The sequence below is a fragment of the Belonocnema kinseyi genome, chromosome 9 (assembly GCF_010883055.1).
Source record: "Belonocnema kinseyi isolate 2016_QV_RU_SX_M_011 chromosome 9, B_treatae_v1, whole genome shotgun sequence".
In the NCBI taxonomy this organism is placed as follows: domain Eukaryota; kingdom Metazoa; phylum Arthropoda; class Insecta; order Hymenoptera; family Cynipidae; genus Belonocnema; species Belonocnema kinseyi.
The window spans coordinates 66,165,769-66,183,196 of record NC_046665.1 but is presented as its reverse complement, the minus strand read 5'-3'; the positions used below and the strand labels follow the sequence as shown (position 1 = coordinate 66,183,196).

Here is a 17,428-nt window from a genome sequence, read left to right as displayed (position 1 = left end):
CCAATATGTCTGGGCAGACTGCTCTCATCAGATCACTTGATTGCATTATAAAAATGCGTCCGTGACTGATGATATATACCGGGAGAGCCCCGTGCAAAATGACCAAATAAAAATCCAACTCTAACCAAAAATGCCTTCGACATATTGGGCAGTAAAAGCCTGTGACAACATTTCGCCGCAGAAATGTTTATAAATATCGAAAACATCTACGATGCAGAGAATTTCACTAAGTAAAAAGTTACCAAAACAATTAACATAGATTCTGAAGTGAATGTTTGCCAAGTTATTCTACAATGTACTAAAAAGTAAGAAAAGGAAACCTTGGCTAGATTTTCTCCTTTCTTTACTAATAATAATCTCGACAGGATTCCCTTGTTTTTCTGTTTTATAAATTCTCAAAGTTTCCGTATTTTTGGTTTTAATTTAATAAATCTAAGGCCGTGGGTACGAGTGCTGAAATTTCGGCGCAAACAGTTAGATACTTTCGGTATGTGTAAATTAAAAAATTCCTTTCCTAAAATTCCCCTTCCTAAATTAAATGATACCATTCGGAATTACTTCGCAAATTTTGATTTCACAACCCATGTTGATTGTACTATGATAACTTTCTAATTGCCTTAATTTTTTGAACAGGTGTTCTGGGTAATTTTTGTCTACAGCTTAAAATTAAATTTTGCGATAAAAATTGGTATCGTACCAGGGTTTATAAAAAATCTAGGTTGGCCACGGACCACGTAATAAACTACGTAATCCTGCAGCTCCTTCTCGAAGATGTGGACATTGTTGATATCGTATTCGCCGTTATCCCATTCAGATGCAGATATAGGAAATCCACAATCCATGTTGATCAATTTGTTGTCCGAATAATCGAATATGCTCTCTATTTCATCGTTGACTGTCACACCCGATTGTCAACAGTAAAATAACACAAACAGACACCATCCAAAGTCATTTCCATCCTCGATTACATTTTCTGCTTTCACATAGTTTCCTTTATAAAAAAATCAGAAAAGGAATTTTTTCTCTAATATTTTACTTGCTGGAAATTTTCTAATTGGTTCAAGTCCCAAAACTGGAAATTATAAATAATAATCTTCCAATAGCATTCATTCCCTTTTTTGCATTCAAACTCCTACGTTTGCATTGTATTTTCGCGTTTTTGTCTCACGAATTAATTGGAAAGAATTTTAAAATTCGTGATGCACATTTTAAATTACTTTAATGTGCAGAATTCCTGAAAATACAACCAAGAATCTAACGACTAAATTTGGACGACCATCACAAAATGTGCCTTGCAGCTTGAAAAATCAAACCAATTTCCTAAAAAAGAAAAAAAATCTTTTTTTGGACAAAAATAAAAGAGGGAAAAAAACGAGAAGGCAGCCGACCAAATCCCATTCGTTCCCATTGGTCCCATACATTGGTAAAAAATAAACACCAACGTTTCGGCACTCATGCAGCATCCTTATTAAGGCAAAAAATAAATAAATAAAAATTAGAGCAGACAGGAACAGCAAGAAATTCACGATGCACTCTCACTGACATACGAAAATAAATACAAATTTGGTCGTTAGATTCTTGGCTTTATTTTCACGAATTCTGCACATTAACTTGACTTTTGTACGTTAAATAGGATTTTAAATTTAATTTTGATCTCATTTAAATATCTTAAATTTTAACTAATTACTTTAACGACACTTCATCCTTTTTTTTAATACAACAGGAGCATTTTATGGTGGTTCTCCAAATTTGTTCGTTGGATTTTTGGTTTTATTATCAGGAATTCTATACATTAACTTTATTATTGGACGTTAAATAGGATTTTAAATTTGATTTTAATCTTATTTAAATTTCATACATTTTTATTTTAACGACTTAGTTTCAACATCCTCATTAAGGAATGCTTCAATTTTGAAATTTTTTAATTGTGACGGATTCTAATTTGTATTGATTAATTTTTTAAGTTTTTAGAATAAGTCAACTTTAAAGGCTTATAACATTTAAAATTTTTCATTTTCGGTGAAAATGACAAGTGATTTTTTTTAGAGGAATCACATTTTGTTAGGAAAAAATCTATCAAGTCTCTTTGAATGTAACTTCGTAGTCACATTAATAATATATTTTTTATCTTTCAAATTTCCCTAATTAAATTGGAAAACATTTGGTTTTAAATTTTTATTTTTTTTAGGTTTCCAATTTCAAATTGAACAACGCTGTAGTTTTAAAATAAAATATTAAAAATATCAAGATAATTCGAATAATAAATTTGGATAAAATTCCCGACACTGAGAAATACCCCAAAAAGTAAATATTTAAAAAAATGTATGTAAATAATTGAGTTGAATCTTTAAAATATGTTAAATATTGCAAATTCACAATACGATGTTCTCATTTTTTTTTAAAATATTATTCAAGTTTCACAGATGTCAAGTTTTTGAAATTGAATTCAAGAGTCACAACTAGACTGCGATCTCAGAACGTCTGGTCGCCTTAATGATTATCTGATATGTATCAATTTGTTCAATAATGGATTATTAAATTGTTTATATATTTAATTGTAGGAAAGAAAAAATTCAGAGATCTGAACGCGCTTTAAAATGATTTAAAAATAGAAAACAAAGGAATTTTGCAATTAGGATGTTATTTTTTTCTTTTCGTGAATTTAATTCGTTCTAATATGCCAGTATATTGTTTCCCCTGACGAGAAGCTCTTGGCCTTTGAAAGAAACCAGAAGGTCAATGGAATAGATCGATTGGATCAACATGGCTCTTATTCATCACTCTGCAAACGGACATTTGTCTCCAGCGCGTATAGGCAGTTAGGCACCAAACACAGTCAATGATGAATATTTATTGCATTCACATTGGAATCGATAGACACTTGATCTCTTAGAATTAATTTTCAGACGAATAATTTGTGATTTCTAATTTTACTCGCCGAGAAAAAAGTATCGGATTCTTTCTTTACTTTTCAAACACAAGTGTTTCGAATGAAGAACGGAACTCGTACTGAGTACTTGAGGAGTTTCACGCCTTAAGGCTTAGGGAACAGGACCGTCTCGCTAATAATTGGTTGCAAAACATTCCATTTACCTATCGGTACAAATGTTTCACAGTCAACTTTTAAAATTAAAGCTTAAAATTTTTTCAATTTAAACGCTCGATAATGTCCAAATAGACATTTTCAACACTTTTCAATTGTCCAACATTAAATTAGATTTCGTTAAACTGCAAAATTTTAAGTCTTAAACTTTTATAAATTAAACAGTTCAATGATTTCTGGTAAAACAATATATAAAATTACGATAATATATCAGTTTCAATGCTCTAAATTTAAGAATGAATCCATGAAATCGTAGTTTAAAAAAAATAAAATATCATTTTAACGAATTTTAAGATAGAAACATTTAAATTTAAACGATAAAAATTTATTTTATAACAAAACACTTTTTAAATTAGAAGTTAAATTGTTTTTAAATTGTATGTAGTTACAAATCAATAATATTTCAAATTATTATGTTAAATTTTCAGTCTGAAAATTAATATTCAACCAATACAAAAAAAAATTTCAACAAAATAGTTAAATAAATGTATTTTCAACAAAAAGAAAAACGGATTTTCAATTTAAATGAACAACCTTCAACCAAAGAAATAAACTTTAAACAAAAGTGTTCAACTTAATAACCAAGTATTGCATATTCAACCAAAAGGTAAATACATGAATTTTTAACTTGAAAAGATGATCTCTCAACCAAAAATTGAATGGTTAAATTTTCAGTTGAAACAATTTTTTTTTAACAAAGAAGTTTTTTTTTCAATTAATTAGCGGAACTTTCAACCAAAATTTATTTTAATTTCAAACGAAGTAATTCATCCAAAAAAGACAATTTTTCAACTTAGGATTTGTTTAATGAAACAGGGGTTAGTCACAAAAAACATGATACGTTTATGGTGATGGGGGGAGGGGGGTCTGCCGAAGTATCATTATCCATGTTAAGACTAATGGAAAAAGTAACACGCAGGGGGAGGGAGTCAGAAGTTCCTGAAAAATGTATTACGTATTTTATGAATGGCCCCACAATTAAAATTGTAACGTTCAAAGTATAATTCCAGCACTTTCTGTTTTCGAACAATTTAGTTTCAAATTGTTTAGATTTTATTATTTTATTCAAAATTGCTCATTATAAATGAACAGTCAAATATTCCTAAATATTAATAAATTATACCTTTTCTTTAATAATCAAATTTCAAATTTAATAAACTAAAACTGGAATACTTTAGACTCGATATGAATACAATTTGAATTGAATCAAATCGCTTCAAAAAAATGATAAATTTATTAATTTGAAATTGTTTAAAAATTGAAAATAGTTTATAAACTTTTAAATTTGATTGTGGAAAAACTTCCCAGTAATTTTCTAGTTTTCCAACCATTTTTCTGTTCATTCAAATTTGAACTCAAAATGAAACAATTACTAGTTCTGAATTTTACAATTTAGAACACAAGCTTTAGTTCCATAAATAAACATTATTATTGTATTAATGTTTAATATTTTGAAGTCAACGCTTGTAAATTTTACAAATTATCATTACCAAAGAATATTCAATTTCGATGATTCCTATCTGAAATTTTCTTTTGATTATTTTCTTGTGGCGATTACAAATTGAGATACGGTCCTGAGAGTATAAAATGTCCACAGATCTTTTTGCAGACGAGTGCTAATCTCAGAGAGACTTGCCTACAATGCAAATATGTTGCGAACAAGTCAACTTCATTCTCAGATGAAAGTTAAGAACATTTTTTAAAAATCATTTTTATTTTAGAATTTTCCAATTTAATTTCAATTTGTGATTGATTGACTTAATCGTTTTTATTCCATAACAGCATTATATATTCCCAAATAGATAAAATAAATATAAATAAATTAAACTTTCCTTGTCTTTGAAAAAAAAATTTTTCAACAATAGTATTATTTTCCGTGAACATTCAAAAGTTTTTTTCCTTGGATTCTACAATTGTTTGTTAAGATGAAAATAATGATATATTTTTTATAGATAAAAAGGTTCTTTGAAATTGAATCGATAATGATTTTAATTAATAGATATGAAAGATATCAAACTTTGATTGTATAATTAAATGTGTGGGAAGCAAAATTTGAATGAATTCTAACTGGAACTTTGTAACCGGTTATTTCCTCTCTTGACCTTTTCCAATATTCCGCAGGTGGAGTAATTATCTAACCGATTCAAATAACAGTATTTATATTTGGGATAAGCACCTCAATTAGAAAAAAATATAATTTATATTTCTCTGGGTTGTCAACTCAAATCCTGGAAAAAAGTTCTTGGAAAATTCCCGGCTTTGTCCAGGTATCTCAATATTTTGGAAGGTATAATTTTTCAACGCTCAGAGCTATTGAACTATTCAAAATATTCTTAAATATATTACTACCATCGAATAATTAAAGAAATAAATAACACTTAGTACATAATGTATCATTTCTGAATTTTTTAAAGTCCATGAATTTAAATACTAATTAAAAGAAATTGTTATTTTATAATAATATAATTTAAATTCAGCACACATTTAGCATGTAGATATTTTTAATGAAAAAGATTTTCCTGAGATTAGTGAAATTTATAAAAAATGTTGGATTTAAATTAGTATATAGTACTAGGCTGAATTTCCAACTAAAAAAGATGCATTTTTAAACAAATGCTTAAATTTTCAACTAAAAACCGATACATTTTCAACAACAAAAAAACGAATTTTCAATAAAATAGAAACATTTCCAAACAAGAAGATAAATTTTCTGCTAAACAAGAGGAATTCTCAACTAAAAAAGATCAATTTTTAACCAAAAATTAAATAGTTCCATTTTTAGTTAAAAAATAAATGTTCAATTAATATTATCAAAAATATCCAATAGTTAAATTTTAAGTAAAGAAATTAATTTAAAAAAAAAACGAGTTCAAACAAAATAGTTCAACTTTCAACTAGAATATTTAAATTTCAAACTAAAAGGATGAATTTTCACCTAAAATAATTGAAAATTCAACTGGAATACTTAAGATTATAACCTATTAGAGTATTTTCTAAAAAAAAAGATGAATTTTCAGTAAACAACATAACTTTTCAACTAAAAAACATCATTTTTCTACCAAAAATTGAATTTTGGAATTTTCAGAAAAAAAAATAATTTTAAACCAGATATGCTTTTTGAACTAGAATAATGGAATATTCAACTAGAATAGTTAAATTTACAGAGGGTGGCCGTTTTAATCACATACAAAAATTCCCGGCCATTTCCTGGTTCGCAAATTTTCTTCGCGGCCAATGCAATTAAAAAATTCTAACTCTAAAGCTAAAAATTTTTCCATTTGAAATAATGAAAACTAAGCTGCAAATCAGTTTAATCATTTTTAAGCTAGAAATATTGAAGATTAAAATATTACATTTTCATTATAAACTGAACACTTCCTAAATTAAAAGTTAAATTATTTGTATATGTTTGTATTTGTATATGTTGTTTTATATATATTCGTATTTTAAGTTCTTCTTTACATTTTTTTACAACTTGTAAACAACTTTTTAAATAATTCGAATTCTTTCTAAATTTTTTTTTAATCCTGAAAAATAAAAAATATTTCCTTCAAATCTTCCAGATTCATTTTTGATAATCTTGGAAATCTTTTCAAAATATCCTTAAATATTCTCTTAAAATTAATTTTTCAAAAAAAAAGTTATTTTTAATTTTCTTATGAATCTAAAGAAAATTTATTTCAAAATTCTTAAAAAGTTTCTAAATTCTTTTTCGAAATCTGCAAAAATCTATCATATGTTTTAAATTAGGTTGTGGGCTATTTGCACCGAAATTTTGGTATAAATAGCCGGATCTTGTAGGTATACGTAAATAATACAGTTTTTTCTAGGAATTATAGGTTTACCATATTTATTATACAACAAAATTCAACAATTTAACTTGTAAATTAAATTTTTTCAAATGGAAAAATAAAAATGCTAGCATTCAAAATGTAGGTTTTTCAGTTTTGAATATTTGATTTACAATTAATGTTTTTATTTTAGTTATTTTAAAATTGAAAATCGTTCATAAAGTTTAAACCGAGCGTTCACATTTGTTTACCTACTAAGACTTTCCAATCGAAGCAGTTTAATTTTTAACGTTAAAATCTAGAAATTCTTAAATTTTGATCTGATTCCGAAACGTCTTGTAAACTAAATTTTTATTCAATTGTTAATCTTCTACGCATAGTTTAATTTTGAAAATCATTATAATTTATATTTTTGTGATCAACTAAAAAGGGTTTTATCCAAAATTATGGATGACAAACGCTACTTATAAAATTCCCGGTCTTGAAGCCACCCTATTACAGTTTAAAAAACTGCAAACAAGTATTATAAAAAAAAATTTCAACAAAATAGTTCAATGTTTATGTAAAACAGTTAAATTTTAAACTAAAAAGATTAATTGTAAATAAAATGATGAATGTATAACCGCAATAGTTGAATTTTTTAAACAAATATTTAAATTTTCAAATAAAAAAGATCAATTTGAAACCAAAAGTGAAATAGTTAAATTTTCAGTTAAAATAATTAATTTAAAAAAAATTAACAAAATAGATCCAATAATACAAAGCTACTTTTACAATAATCAAAAAACATTCTTTAATCTTATTTTACAATTTAAAAAGAAATTAGAGAACGCTCTTGCAAAACTTCTCCGAATTCAAACAAATTTGATGATATTCCCAGGTTTTTCTAGGTATATAAAAACTTCCTGCCGTTTTTCCCATACCGAATTTTAAAACCTAGAAGTTAAGGATGGCAAGTACAGAAATAGATAACCAATAAAATCGAAATTTTGTAAGAAAGCGATAAAACATTCTGTAAAATCTGAATCACGATTTCAAGATAAAACAAAAGTTTACTCTCGAGCTAAAGTGTTGCTCAATTGAGGTCAAGAAAGTGTGATTAGATAAAGTTATCTAGTTTAGAGGAAATAGAGTGGAGATTGAAACTCTCAAAGTGACATTAACAAAGTGGCATTCTCCTTGAAATAGGCGAAAAGGAACATTGTGTTAAGAATAGGTGACAAATAGATAACAAACAAAATTTTTATAAGTTAAGTAAGTATGTAAATAAATGCTTGCTAATATATTTTTTTGTTTTTGAACAAGTCACAGTATAATTGAAGGGTGTCAATAAAGTAATACACTTAACTCCCGACATAAGACCGGTTTCGGATACGACTTGCCCTGGCCTTGATACTAAATGAGGAAAATCCAAGCGTAAACAGGCAGGGCCACATGAACCATTTCTGTGAGATTTAAATGCATGAAGTAACATGATGAAACTAACGCGCTAAGAGAACGCCCTCATCAAGAAACTTTTTCATTTTCAAATCAAAACTTGCTCTTGAGATATCGGAAAGCGAAATAAAAATAAAACATGTTTATTAGGAACAAATTATTCTGTTCTGAGAAAATCAAAATTCGGTGAGACGGTATGTATGGCACTGAGATAGACAATATTATTCGGTGAAAGGACTATACAAATAATTTCTTTTATCAATAAACAATAATAATTAGAAAAAATATCTTAAAGGGAAATAATATTACTACTCTAAAATACTACTTTAAAAATGCTAAGCTCAACTAAAATTCAACTTCAAATTTTGTGATACTACATATATTTAAAAAAAAAGAGTTCGAACAAATCTTTTAATCACAACGTGTATTTTATTTTTAAAGAATTTGGTATGCAATAAACACATTTTCGAAAAAACATTGGTTACCTAGTTCTGTACTGCGACCCATCAATTGTCAAAAACAGAAAATTCCTGTCAAATCATTTCAAAGGAAATGTAATCTGATCGAGAAAAAAAATGATAACTTTTAGCTTTCGTTCTAAATGTAGCGGAAGTTCCATTTTTCCAAAGTTATGGGTATTTTAACTAATAAAGCTAATGACGTAAATTAATATGAAAATTTGTCGAGAATTTCCTTTAAAATGTATTATTTTTAAAACTAATTCAGGTATTTAAATTCTTGCACTTTATTCTAATTTCTCTTTACTGCATTAATATTTTTTCTCCAAAAAATGAAAATTCACTTTTTTACAAAAACAGCACAAAATAATACAACAGTCGAAAGAAAAAAATATATCCTCTTTAAAAGGCTAAAAAATAGGCTGTTTCCGCTTTTCTCTATCTCGCTTATTTAACAAAGTATTCAAATGTGAATAATAGCGGATAAAATTGTATTTTTTCAAAATCATACGATTCTATAAGGTAATTATGTTTGATAAGATATTTTTGTGCAAGCATAATGAAAGAAAGCAACTCAAGTCAAATTAAGTACAAGATAAAAATCTGTTTTTGATTGTCATGCAAAATTTGAAACACGATTCGTTAATGTGGTTGAAGTTCTGAACGTTCAAATGAACGAAATTTTTGACTGATGAGTTTGCAAACCAAGAAAAATGCCTAAATATTTGTTAATTTATTTTGTCAATAATTTATTATTGAAAAAATAATTAAAATGAATAATTTAAATTGCAGTTGGAACAATACTTATGCGTAAAATATAAATGTCGAAAAATATTTCGTTCATTTGAACGTTCAGAACTTCAAGTACATGATTCGTTGGGAAATAGCGACGAAAAAAATATCAAGAGTTATTCTTAGAACCTTAAAGTACAAATTGAGAATAGAAAACTGCAAGAGTTTTTTAATAAATTGCCTTTCAACATTTTCATAAAAATATCCACTATTTTGTTAATTCTGAAGTTCTTTAAAGAACTTTTCGCCCGATTTATAAATAAAACGAAAAGTTTTATCAGATTCATGACGAAAAAGTTCAATTCCTACATTATTTTAAGTAATATCACGCGTTAAAGATCGAACACTAAGAAATCTGCGTTATATGATTTAAATAGTCATATCTGCGTAAAAAAATTATTAAATAGGTAAAATTCGTGTCGTCGAGTTTCTTTTAAAAAACATCATATTTCACCGGCGACTACTTCGACACTAGAATTCAATAAAATGTTAAGTAAAATTGTACTTTATCAATTGGAAGAATTAGTCAAAGTAAGCGCCGAGCCCTTACAAAGAAGGATGTCCTATAGCTTTAGGTGTTTATATTTTTGTTCCTATGTCATTTTTGGGCCCTATGTCCATATAGTTTCCTTTATCAAGTTTGGGCTATATGTCAATTCTGGCCATGTGCTCATTATTCGGCCATAAGTCAAATTAGGCCACGAATCATCCAAGAATAATAAGGTTACCATTTCATATATTTTGAAAATCGGCTTTTAGTAGCGATTAATAATCGAATTTTTAATTTAAAAAAATAGGGAGACCGGGCGGACTGAGACAAGTTATTTTTTCATTAAAATACTCGCCATCTGTTGTGAAATGCTAACATGTAAATTGTTATTTAAACATAGTAAAGTTTTATATTACAATTTCGTAAAAAAATAAATGTGCTAAAATAATTAATTACGAATAAAAAATATAAATTAAAAAGGAGTGCTTTTGTCCCGTCATACCGGGTCTGGGACAGAACAGGGCACGCAACGGGGTGAGATGCAACACTTTAATTATTATTTATCATCTTTAATCAAAAAGTAATTTTTCATATTATTTGGTAAAGAGTAATATTATTTACAATGTTTTTTTATATATACATCATCATCAACAGTAACCTTTTTTTGAAAATTACATAAAAATTATTTCATTCCATGACGAAGCAATAACAATATTAGTTTTAAAACAAGAATTTAGTCTAAATATTTATTTTCATTACAAATAGGTATGAAATTGTGATAGTGAAAATATTTATAAATATTATTTTACAATATTTATTCAGTATACAAGGTATTAGGGTTAGAAAAGTTACCTTAAATTTTAACATAATTTGATATAATGCTCTATTTACATAATAGACCATTCATGTGTAACAGAGTTTTCCGAGATCCAGAAATATTGGGAAAGAACATTTCCTTACACGAAGATATTAAAATGATGAAAATATGAATAATTTCAAACACATGTTTCTTACACGTGCAAGATCAATATTCAGAAAAATCAACACTTTTGTGGCTGAAAAAGAGGTGACTATAATTCGTAGAAATTATTATTTTTTTAGTTAAATTATTTCAATAGAAATTAAAGCTTCATACATATGTATACTAAAAATGATATTCGAAAAATTAAATTTTCAACTTTCCAAGATCTTTTAGCATTTATTATGTTTCTTGCAATCTGTTTAAATACTATTCATACATTTAAATAAGCTAAATTCTGCACTGCTTACGTATACTGCCGTACAAACTAAAAAGATACATAAGTTACATTGCCGCTTAGGTCGATTTTTCATTGCCACACTTAAGAGAATCACTCTAAGCGGCAATGTCACTTACGTATCTTTTTAGTTTGTATGGCAGTATACTTCTGGCCACGAAAAAAGGTTATTAGTGCCATAGAAACTGGGTCCCCTCTCGCTACAAATTGTATATCTAAATATTAAACACTTGTCTTTAAAAAAATCATAAAACTCGGTTTATAAATTACAATTCAATACTTAATCTCACAATAAGCGTTATATAAAAAATATATGTTCACTAATTAATTTCCAATTAAAAATAACTTGAAATGACAAAATCCAACTCCTAAAATTTTTACATTATTCTTGTATCATTAAAATATTTTTCGTTTCTTTCTTTCTTGAGAACTGGCATATCAGTTCTTCTACCTATTCTTAGAATAAACATTTCTCAGAACCATATAACTTATGAGGAAATCGTCTTACCCTGGTGTCCCTTCACGCCCAGATCTTAAAATAAAAACTTACTCTAAGATATGAGACCCTGAGTAATAATAACAAATATCTGATAGAAAAAAAATTCTGTTACGAGAAAATAAAAAGTGAGTTCAAATTTCCAATCTTGTGAGCGTAGAAGAAATGATTTTCTGGCAATTATCCAATTTTCGCTATTTTCAGCAAGTAAAATTCTGATAAAAATTCAAAAATCATTTTCAAAATGAACCAAAAGAAAACGGAACTTTACCAATTTTACCCCAGGAAGAAATTTCGCACACCAAGAGAAAAAAGATCGTGTTTTTTTTTTACAATTATTGAATTATTAAAAAGCGAGCACTTGAACCTTGAATTTTTCTCACTACAAATCACACTATAAATTACTTTTATTTCGAGAAAAACAGCACGTGCCAAAACAGAGAATTCAGGTGAATCATAACTGTGACATGTAATCAACAAATTCAAACGCAAACTGGGGAAAGTCAAACTGGAAAATAACCGCGCCACCGCCGCCATCAGCGAAAAAAAGATGGACAATTTCGAAGCACTTCGAAGTTGAAGATCGCGGTCACAGATTAGATTTGCCGATTTTAAAAGAAATCTCAACTGCTGATTATTGAGAGATAGTGATAGATAAACAACGTCGATTGCTGGGTGATAAGTGGATAAAGCAGGAGGCACGAGACTTACGCGTGACACTGAGTTTTACGAAGTGAGAGCGAAACTGTTGAACGTTCGCGGCCTTGGCCGCCATTTTGTCCGGGAATTACGTAATATTTGGCGCCATTATTTGACTTTTCAAGTGTTTATATTTGTTGGTATATTCTGAGATTGCCGAGTAGTTCATGCATAGAGGCTTATCACTCTAATTAGTTACTGCTTATACTTATATACCTTTGGATTATCGCCATATGGTTTAAATAACACAGGAACTTCTAAACCAGGGCCGTAAAATATAACAGAAATAAGGGTACTTCATTTATTTTTAAGCTTATAATTTACAATTTCGTTGAACAGCGTCAACTTATTTTAAAAGTGACAGGGATAACAGCGGTTCACTAAATCAAGTTTGGACGAAAAAAGTTTTTTCCTGATAAAATGGGATTAAAAAAGGATTTTACTTCTTTTTTAATGAAAATAAATTGAAAAACACAGATACGACTACTATTTGAAGAACCTGAAAAAATATACTGTAACAAAAAATATAAAAAATTGTATATTAATATTTTCGATTTCCCCAACTTTTCTACAACAAAAACGAAGCTACTTATCTCTGATACGCCTTTTTAAGAATTGTATAACATATTAAGTTTCTGTTAAGATTACTTTTAAAAAAAGAGGGAAAAGGGAAAAATTATGTCACCATTCTCGATTTTTGGTTTTTGTTAGAGAAATTTGAAAATTGTTTTTTTTTTAGCTGAAATTTTTTTATTCCATTTTTGATTGAAAAATACGTGTCTTTCGGTAGAAATTTAATTTTTTAATTTTTGAACATACGACTTGTTGAAAATTAACTAAAAATTTAATCATTCATTTTACGATTTTTAAAAAAAAATCGAAAATTTGTAAAGGCGGGATATAATTGTAGGTTTCTGAGGTTATATGAGATTTTGAACCTTCGTTTTTTTACAAATGAATTCCTTTACTGAAAAATTGTCTTTGTTATTGTTGAAAAATCGTTTTTTGGTTGAATTCAATTATTTTAGATTAAAAATTATAATATTTTTTGGTTTAAATGTTAACTGCCTCGTTGAAAGTTGATCTATTTCGTTAAAAATTCATTTATTGGCTGAAGAGTTATCATTTTAGTTGAAAAATCATCTCTTTAGTTGGAAATTTAACTATTTTGGTCAAAATTAATTCTTTTAACAACAAATTTAATTATTGTTTTTATGATTCTTAAAAAATAAATCAACACTTTGTAAAAAAAATGTAAAAAAAGCAGAAAATTCGATAAAAATTCACGATTTAGGTGATTTTGGGGCGTTTTTCCAATGTAAGTGAAAAGGGGTAAATATGAAATTAGGTCAAATAGAGGACGGTCTGTAATCCCTGAAATGACAAATTGAAAACAAAATGTTTGAGGAGTTATTTATTAAACAAACAAATTTTAAAGTAGGGTGTACGGGGAAAAGTAATTTTCATTATTTTCGCGCACAAAATTAAAAAAGTTCGTTTGTTTAAAAAAATGTATATTAATTGCTTTAAAAGAAAAAATTCTCTACAATTATTTGTTTAGCTTTCTACACATTTGGAAAGCAAAAAATATTTACAAAACTGCAGCTTGAGGATTGACAAGTGAATGCAATTTAAGGCATTATCCTTTTCTTTAGTTAAACAATTAATGGTTAAAAAAGAACAATGAATAACAACAACTTTTTGACGAAGTTGTGAGTAATTTAACTTCTAAAGCTAATGACATAGATAAATATAAAAGTTTAAAAAAAATATTTTAAGTATTGTATTACTTAAGCAAACAAATTCAAAATATGTTCTTGATTCTTTTCGAGAAATATTTCATTAGAAAAAAAATCAAAAGACTTATTATTAGAACGTTTCAAAAGAAATAGTTTTTTTCTCTAAGCTTTCTGTCGAACTTCGTGTCGCTGGCACATGATGAAACCTCATGAAATATTGTTTATCAAAATAGTATCAATTTAGAATATAAAAAATGGTTGTATTATGTTTGAATAAATTGTCATTTAACATTGCCTGAAAAAACTACAATCTTATTTATTTAAAATTGTTTAAAAATAATTTCCCGACGTATTTTGAAAGAAAACAAAGAAATGAAGATTTAAATTTTGAACATTGTGTGTACACTAGAGAGGGCTGGAAAAATTAATTTCCAGCAGTAGATATCTAATAGCAACAAATTCTTAATTCTTCCTGAGCTAAATATACTGCAATTTTTTTAAATCAATTAATATCTTTAACCTACTCAAGCGTGAAGACAATGAAAATTAAATTAAATTTAAACATAAAGTATATGAAAAAATGAATTTTCTCATTTACCAATTTTTTAATATATTTAGAACTATATGCCTAAAAAATGTATGAAAGGGCCTATTTGATATTAAAAAAATGTGCAAAGGTAAGAATTAAAAATAGGACGACAAATTTTTTTCAATTTCAATTTTTTTCAATTATAAACTCTGCATAGAAAATTACTTCGAAAATAAATTATAAGAAGTAAAATCTGCCATGTTTCGGAAATGTCGCATCTTCGCTCTTGATTAAAATCTATACCTTATGCAACCTTTTTTCAGCAATTAGGTATTTTCACTTCAACTATCAGCTAACTTAACTTTGTTAAAAGCTGAAGGGAAGACAATGGATCAAATGCATGACACAAAACTTTATTTCTGTAATATCTTTGTAATTAATAATCATTATTATCATTTTATTATTTTATTTAATAGCAATTAAAATATATAAACTATTTTTCAAATACACTTATACAGAAAAAATTGGCTTTTACGAAGATATGAGCAAAATAGGGCAAAAATGAACTGAATCCCATGCATTTGGTCACTTGTTTTCCCCTCAGCAATCTATGATGTGAAGTTAGCTGTTGATTAAACTGAAAATACCTAACAGATTACATATTTTTTGTGGTTATTTTAACGTAAGTGTGCCAGTTATCGGAAGCTTAATGCGAATTTCAGATTTCAAATGTTTAAAAAACTATATTATAAGAAGTTCGAAGTTATAAATACGAGAATGCATGGGTTATCGGCAAGTCAGAAATCTGCTTGCTTCAGTTATCGGCACTTCGATGTGTGAGTGATCGGCAATAGAATTTAGGAAAAAACATTTTTGCTGACAATCCATCTGCCGACAACACATGCATTGACGAAGACTGGCACATTTACCGTATGCGCGGAATTAAAAAAGAAACAATTCAAATCGAAAAAAAAAGATTTTGATCAAATTTTAGTGTTTGATATAATTTTAATATCAAATAGGAACTTCCATACATTCTTTAGACATATAGTTCTACATATGTTAAAAAAATTGGTGACTGTAAGAATTAATTTTTTCATACATTTTGCGCGTAAATTCAATTTTTTCATTTTCAACACGTTTCAAACAAAAATTTAACAGTGTATTTATCTTATCAAGCACTAACAAGTTTTTGCTATTAGAAGGTGATTGAACGAAGTCCACTTTCTTTTTGGCATAACATACCCGGGTGGATACCCACCATAAGAAAATTTAACTTTGAGTGAATGATTTTCTTATCAAGTTATTTGATTCATTCACTTGAAATGTGTTCAGTTAAAATAGACTTAATAATTTAATCAATTAATTATTATTTAATGAATTAGTATTCGTTATATTTTGTGTGCGACAACCCGCCGTACAGTATTGTGTGTCGGGTTGCGACGTAACCATTCCGTTCACGAGGTCCGCTAGGGACACCAAAGGAATTATTTAGGTGCTTTGTGTTCTAAAGTATTTTGTACCTTAGTGCCTTAGGATTAATTTTTTCTGACCATTAATATTCGAAAAACAGAATTTTTACCTTGTTCAGTTTGTAACATTGCATCTTTTATGAACGAAATATAACTATTTCAGTGAAAATGCAAATATTCAAACTTATTTATTTCCACCAAAAAAGATTACTTTCCTACCATACAACATGAGTTTTCAATCCAAAAGGAGAATTTTTCAACAAAACAGTTAAATTTTCGTCAAAAAAAAAAACACCTTAAATTGACTATATACAAAGATGAAGTTTGAACCAAATAGTAGACTTTTTTCTCAAATAATATTTACCTGTAACCAAAAGCAGTTGCATTTTCAACCAATTTGGTTAATTTTAAACCTACAAAGACGATTTTTTTAGAAATAGTTGAAATTTCAGATAAATTCAGATGAATTCATATGAATGAAGGGTGAGTTCTTAACTTCTTAACGAAAAATGATAGTTCAAATTTGAACATAAAAGAATTTTTATCAAAATAGTTAAATTTTCAACCATGAGCTTCAATTTTCAACAAAGTAACTAAGTTTTCAACAAAACAATTGAATTTTCAGCCTACAGAGATGAATTTTAAAACCAAAAAGAGAAGTTTTCAATTAAAAGGATTAATTTTCTACCATACAGTTAAATTTTTAACTAAAAAGGATCAATATTTAATCAAAAAATGGTAAAGTTAAATTTTCAATGAAAAAATAATTTTCAACAAAGAAAAAAACGAATTTTGAAGTAGAGATGAACCTTGAACCAAAAATATACGAGGTGTGTTCAAAAAATAAAGGTGACTTTTCAATTTTCGAGGGCTACGTACATTGAAGTTTTAAATTTTTTGTTTTGTTGTGTTGGTACACTCGTCACTATCATATGTTCAAAGTTTTGACTATATAGCTCGTGTTGTTTTTCTGGCAGAGGCGTAAAAGGTTAGAAGGGTTTGGTGTGCTCGGCGATTTTCTTCTTTCGAAAAAATGGAGCAAAGAGTTTGCATTAAATTTTGCATGAAAAATGGAATCCAGTGCTCTAAAACTCTTGAAATCTTGACAGTTGCATACGGTGAGTCTACTCTGAGTAAGAAAAATGTGTATAAGTGGTACAAGCTGT

The 17,428-nt window shown here is 27.6% G+C and overlaps 1 protein-coding gene across 6 annotated transcripts in view; it reads right to left on the bottom strand.

The window, feature by feature from the left end:
- The window catches only part of LOC117179880 (TLD domain-containing protein 2), a 461,266-nt gene that overhangs the window by 114,635 nt on the left and 329,203 nt on the right, over nucleotides 1–17,428 (bottom strand). The window contains exons 1-2 of one of the 6 annotated variants that reach the window (XM_033372058.1): nucleotides 12,191–12,542; nucleotides 698–991 (exon numbers count right to left, since the gene is read on the bottom strand). The exons of 3 other annotated variants lie outside the window; for them this stretch is intronic. In XM_033372058.1, the coding sequence (XP_033227949.1) occupies nucleotides 698–842 (145 nt within the window). In that variant the 5' untranslated portion in view covers nucleotides 843–991; nucleotides 12,191–12,542. Of the gene's footprint in view, nucleotides 1–697; nucleotides 992–12,094; nucleotides 12,543–17,428 lie in introns of those variants that run through there. 2 more of the 6 variants (XM_033372060.1, XM_033372059.1) reach the window with 2 other exon arrangements.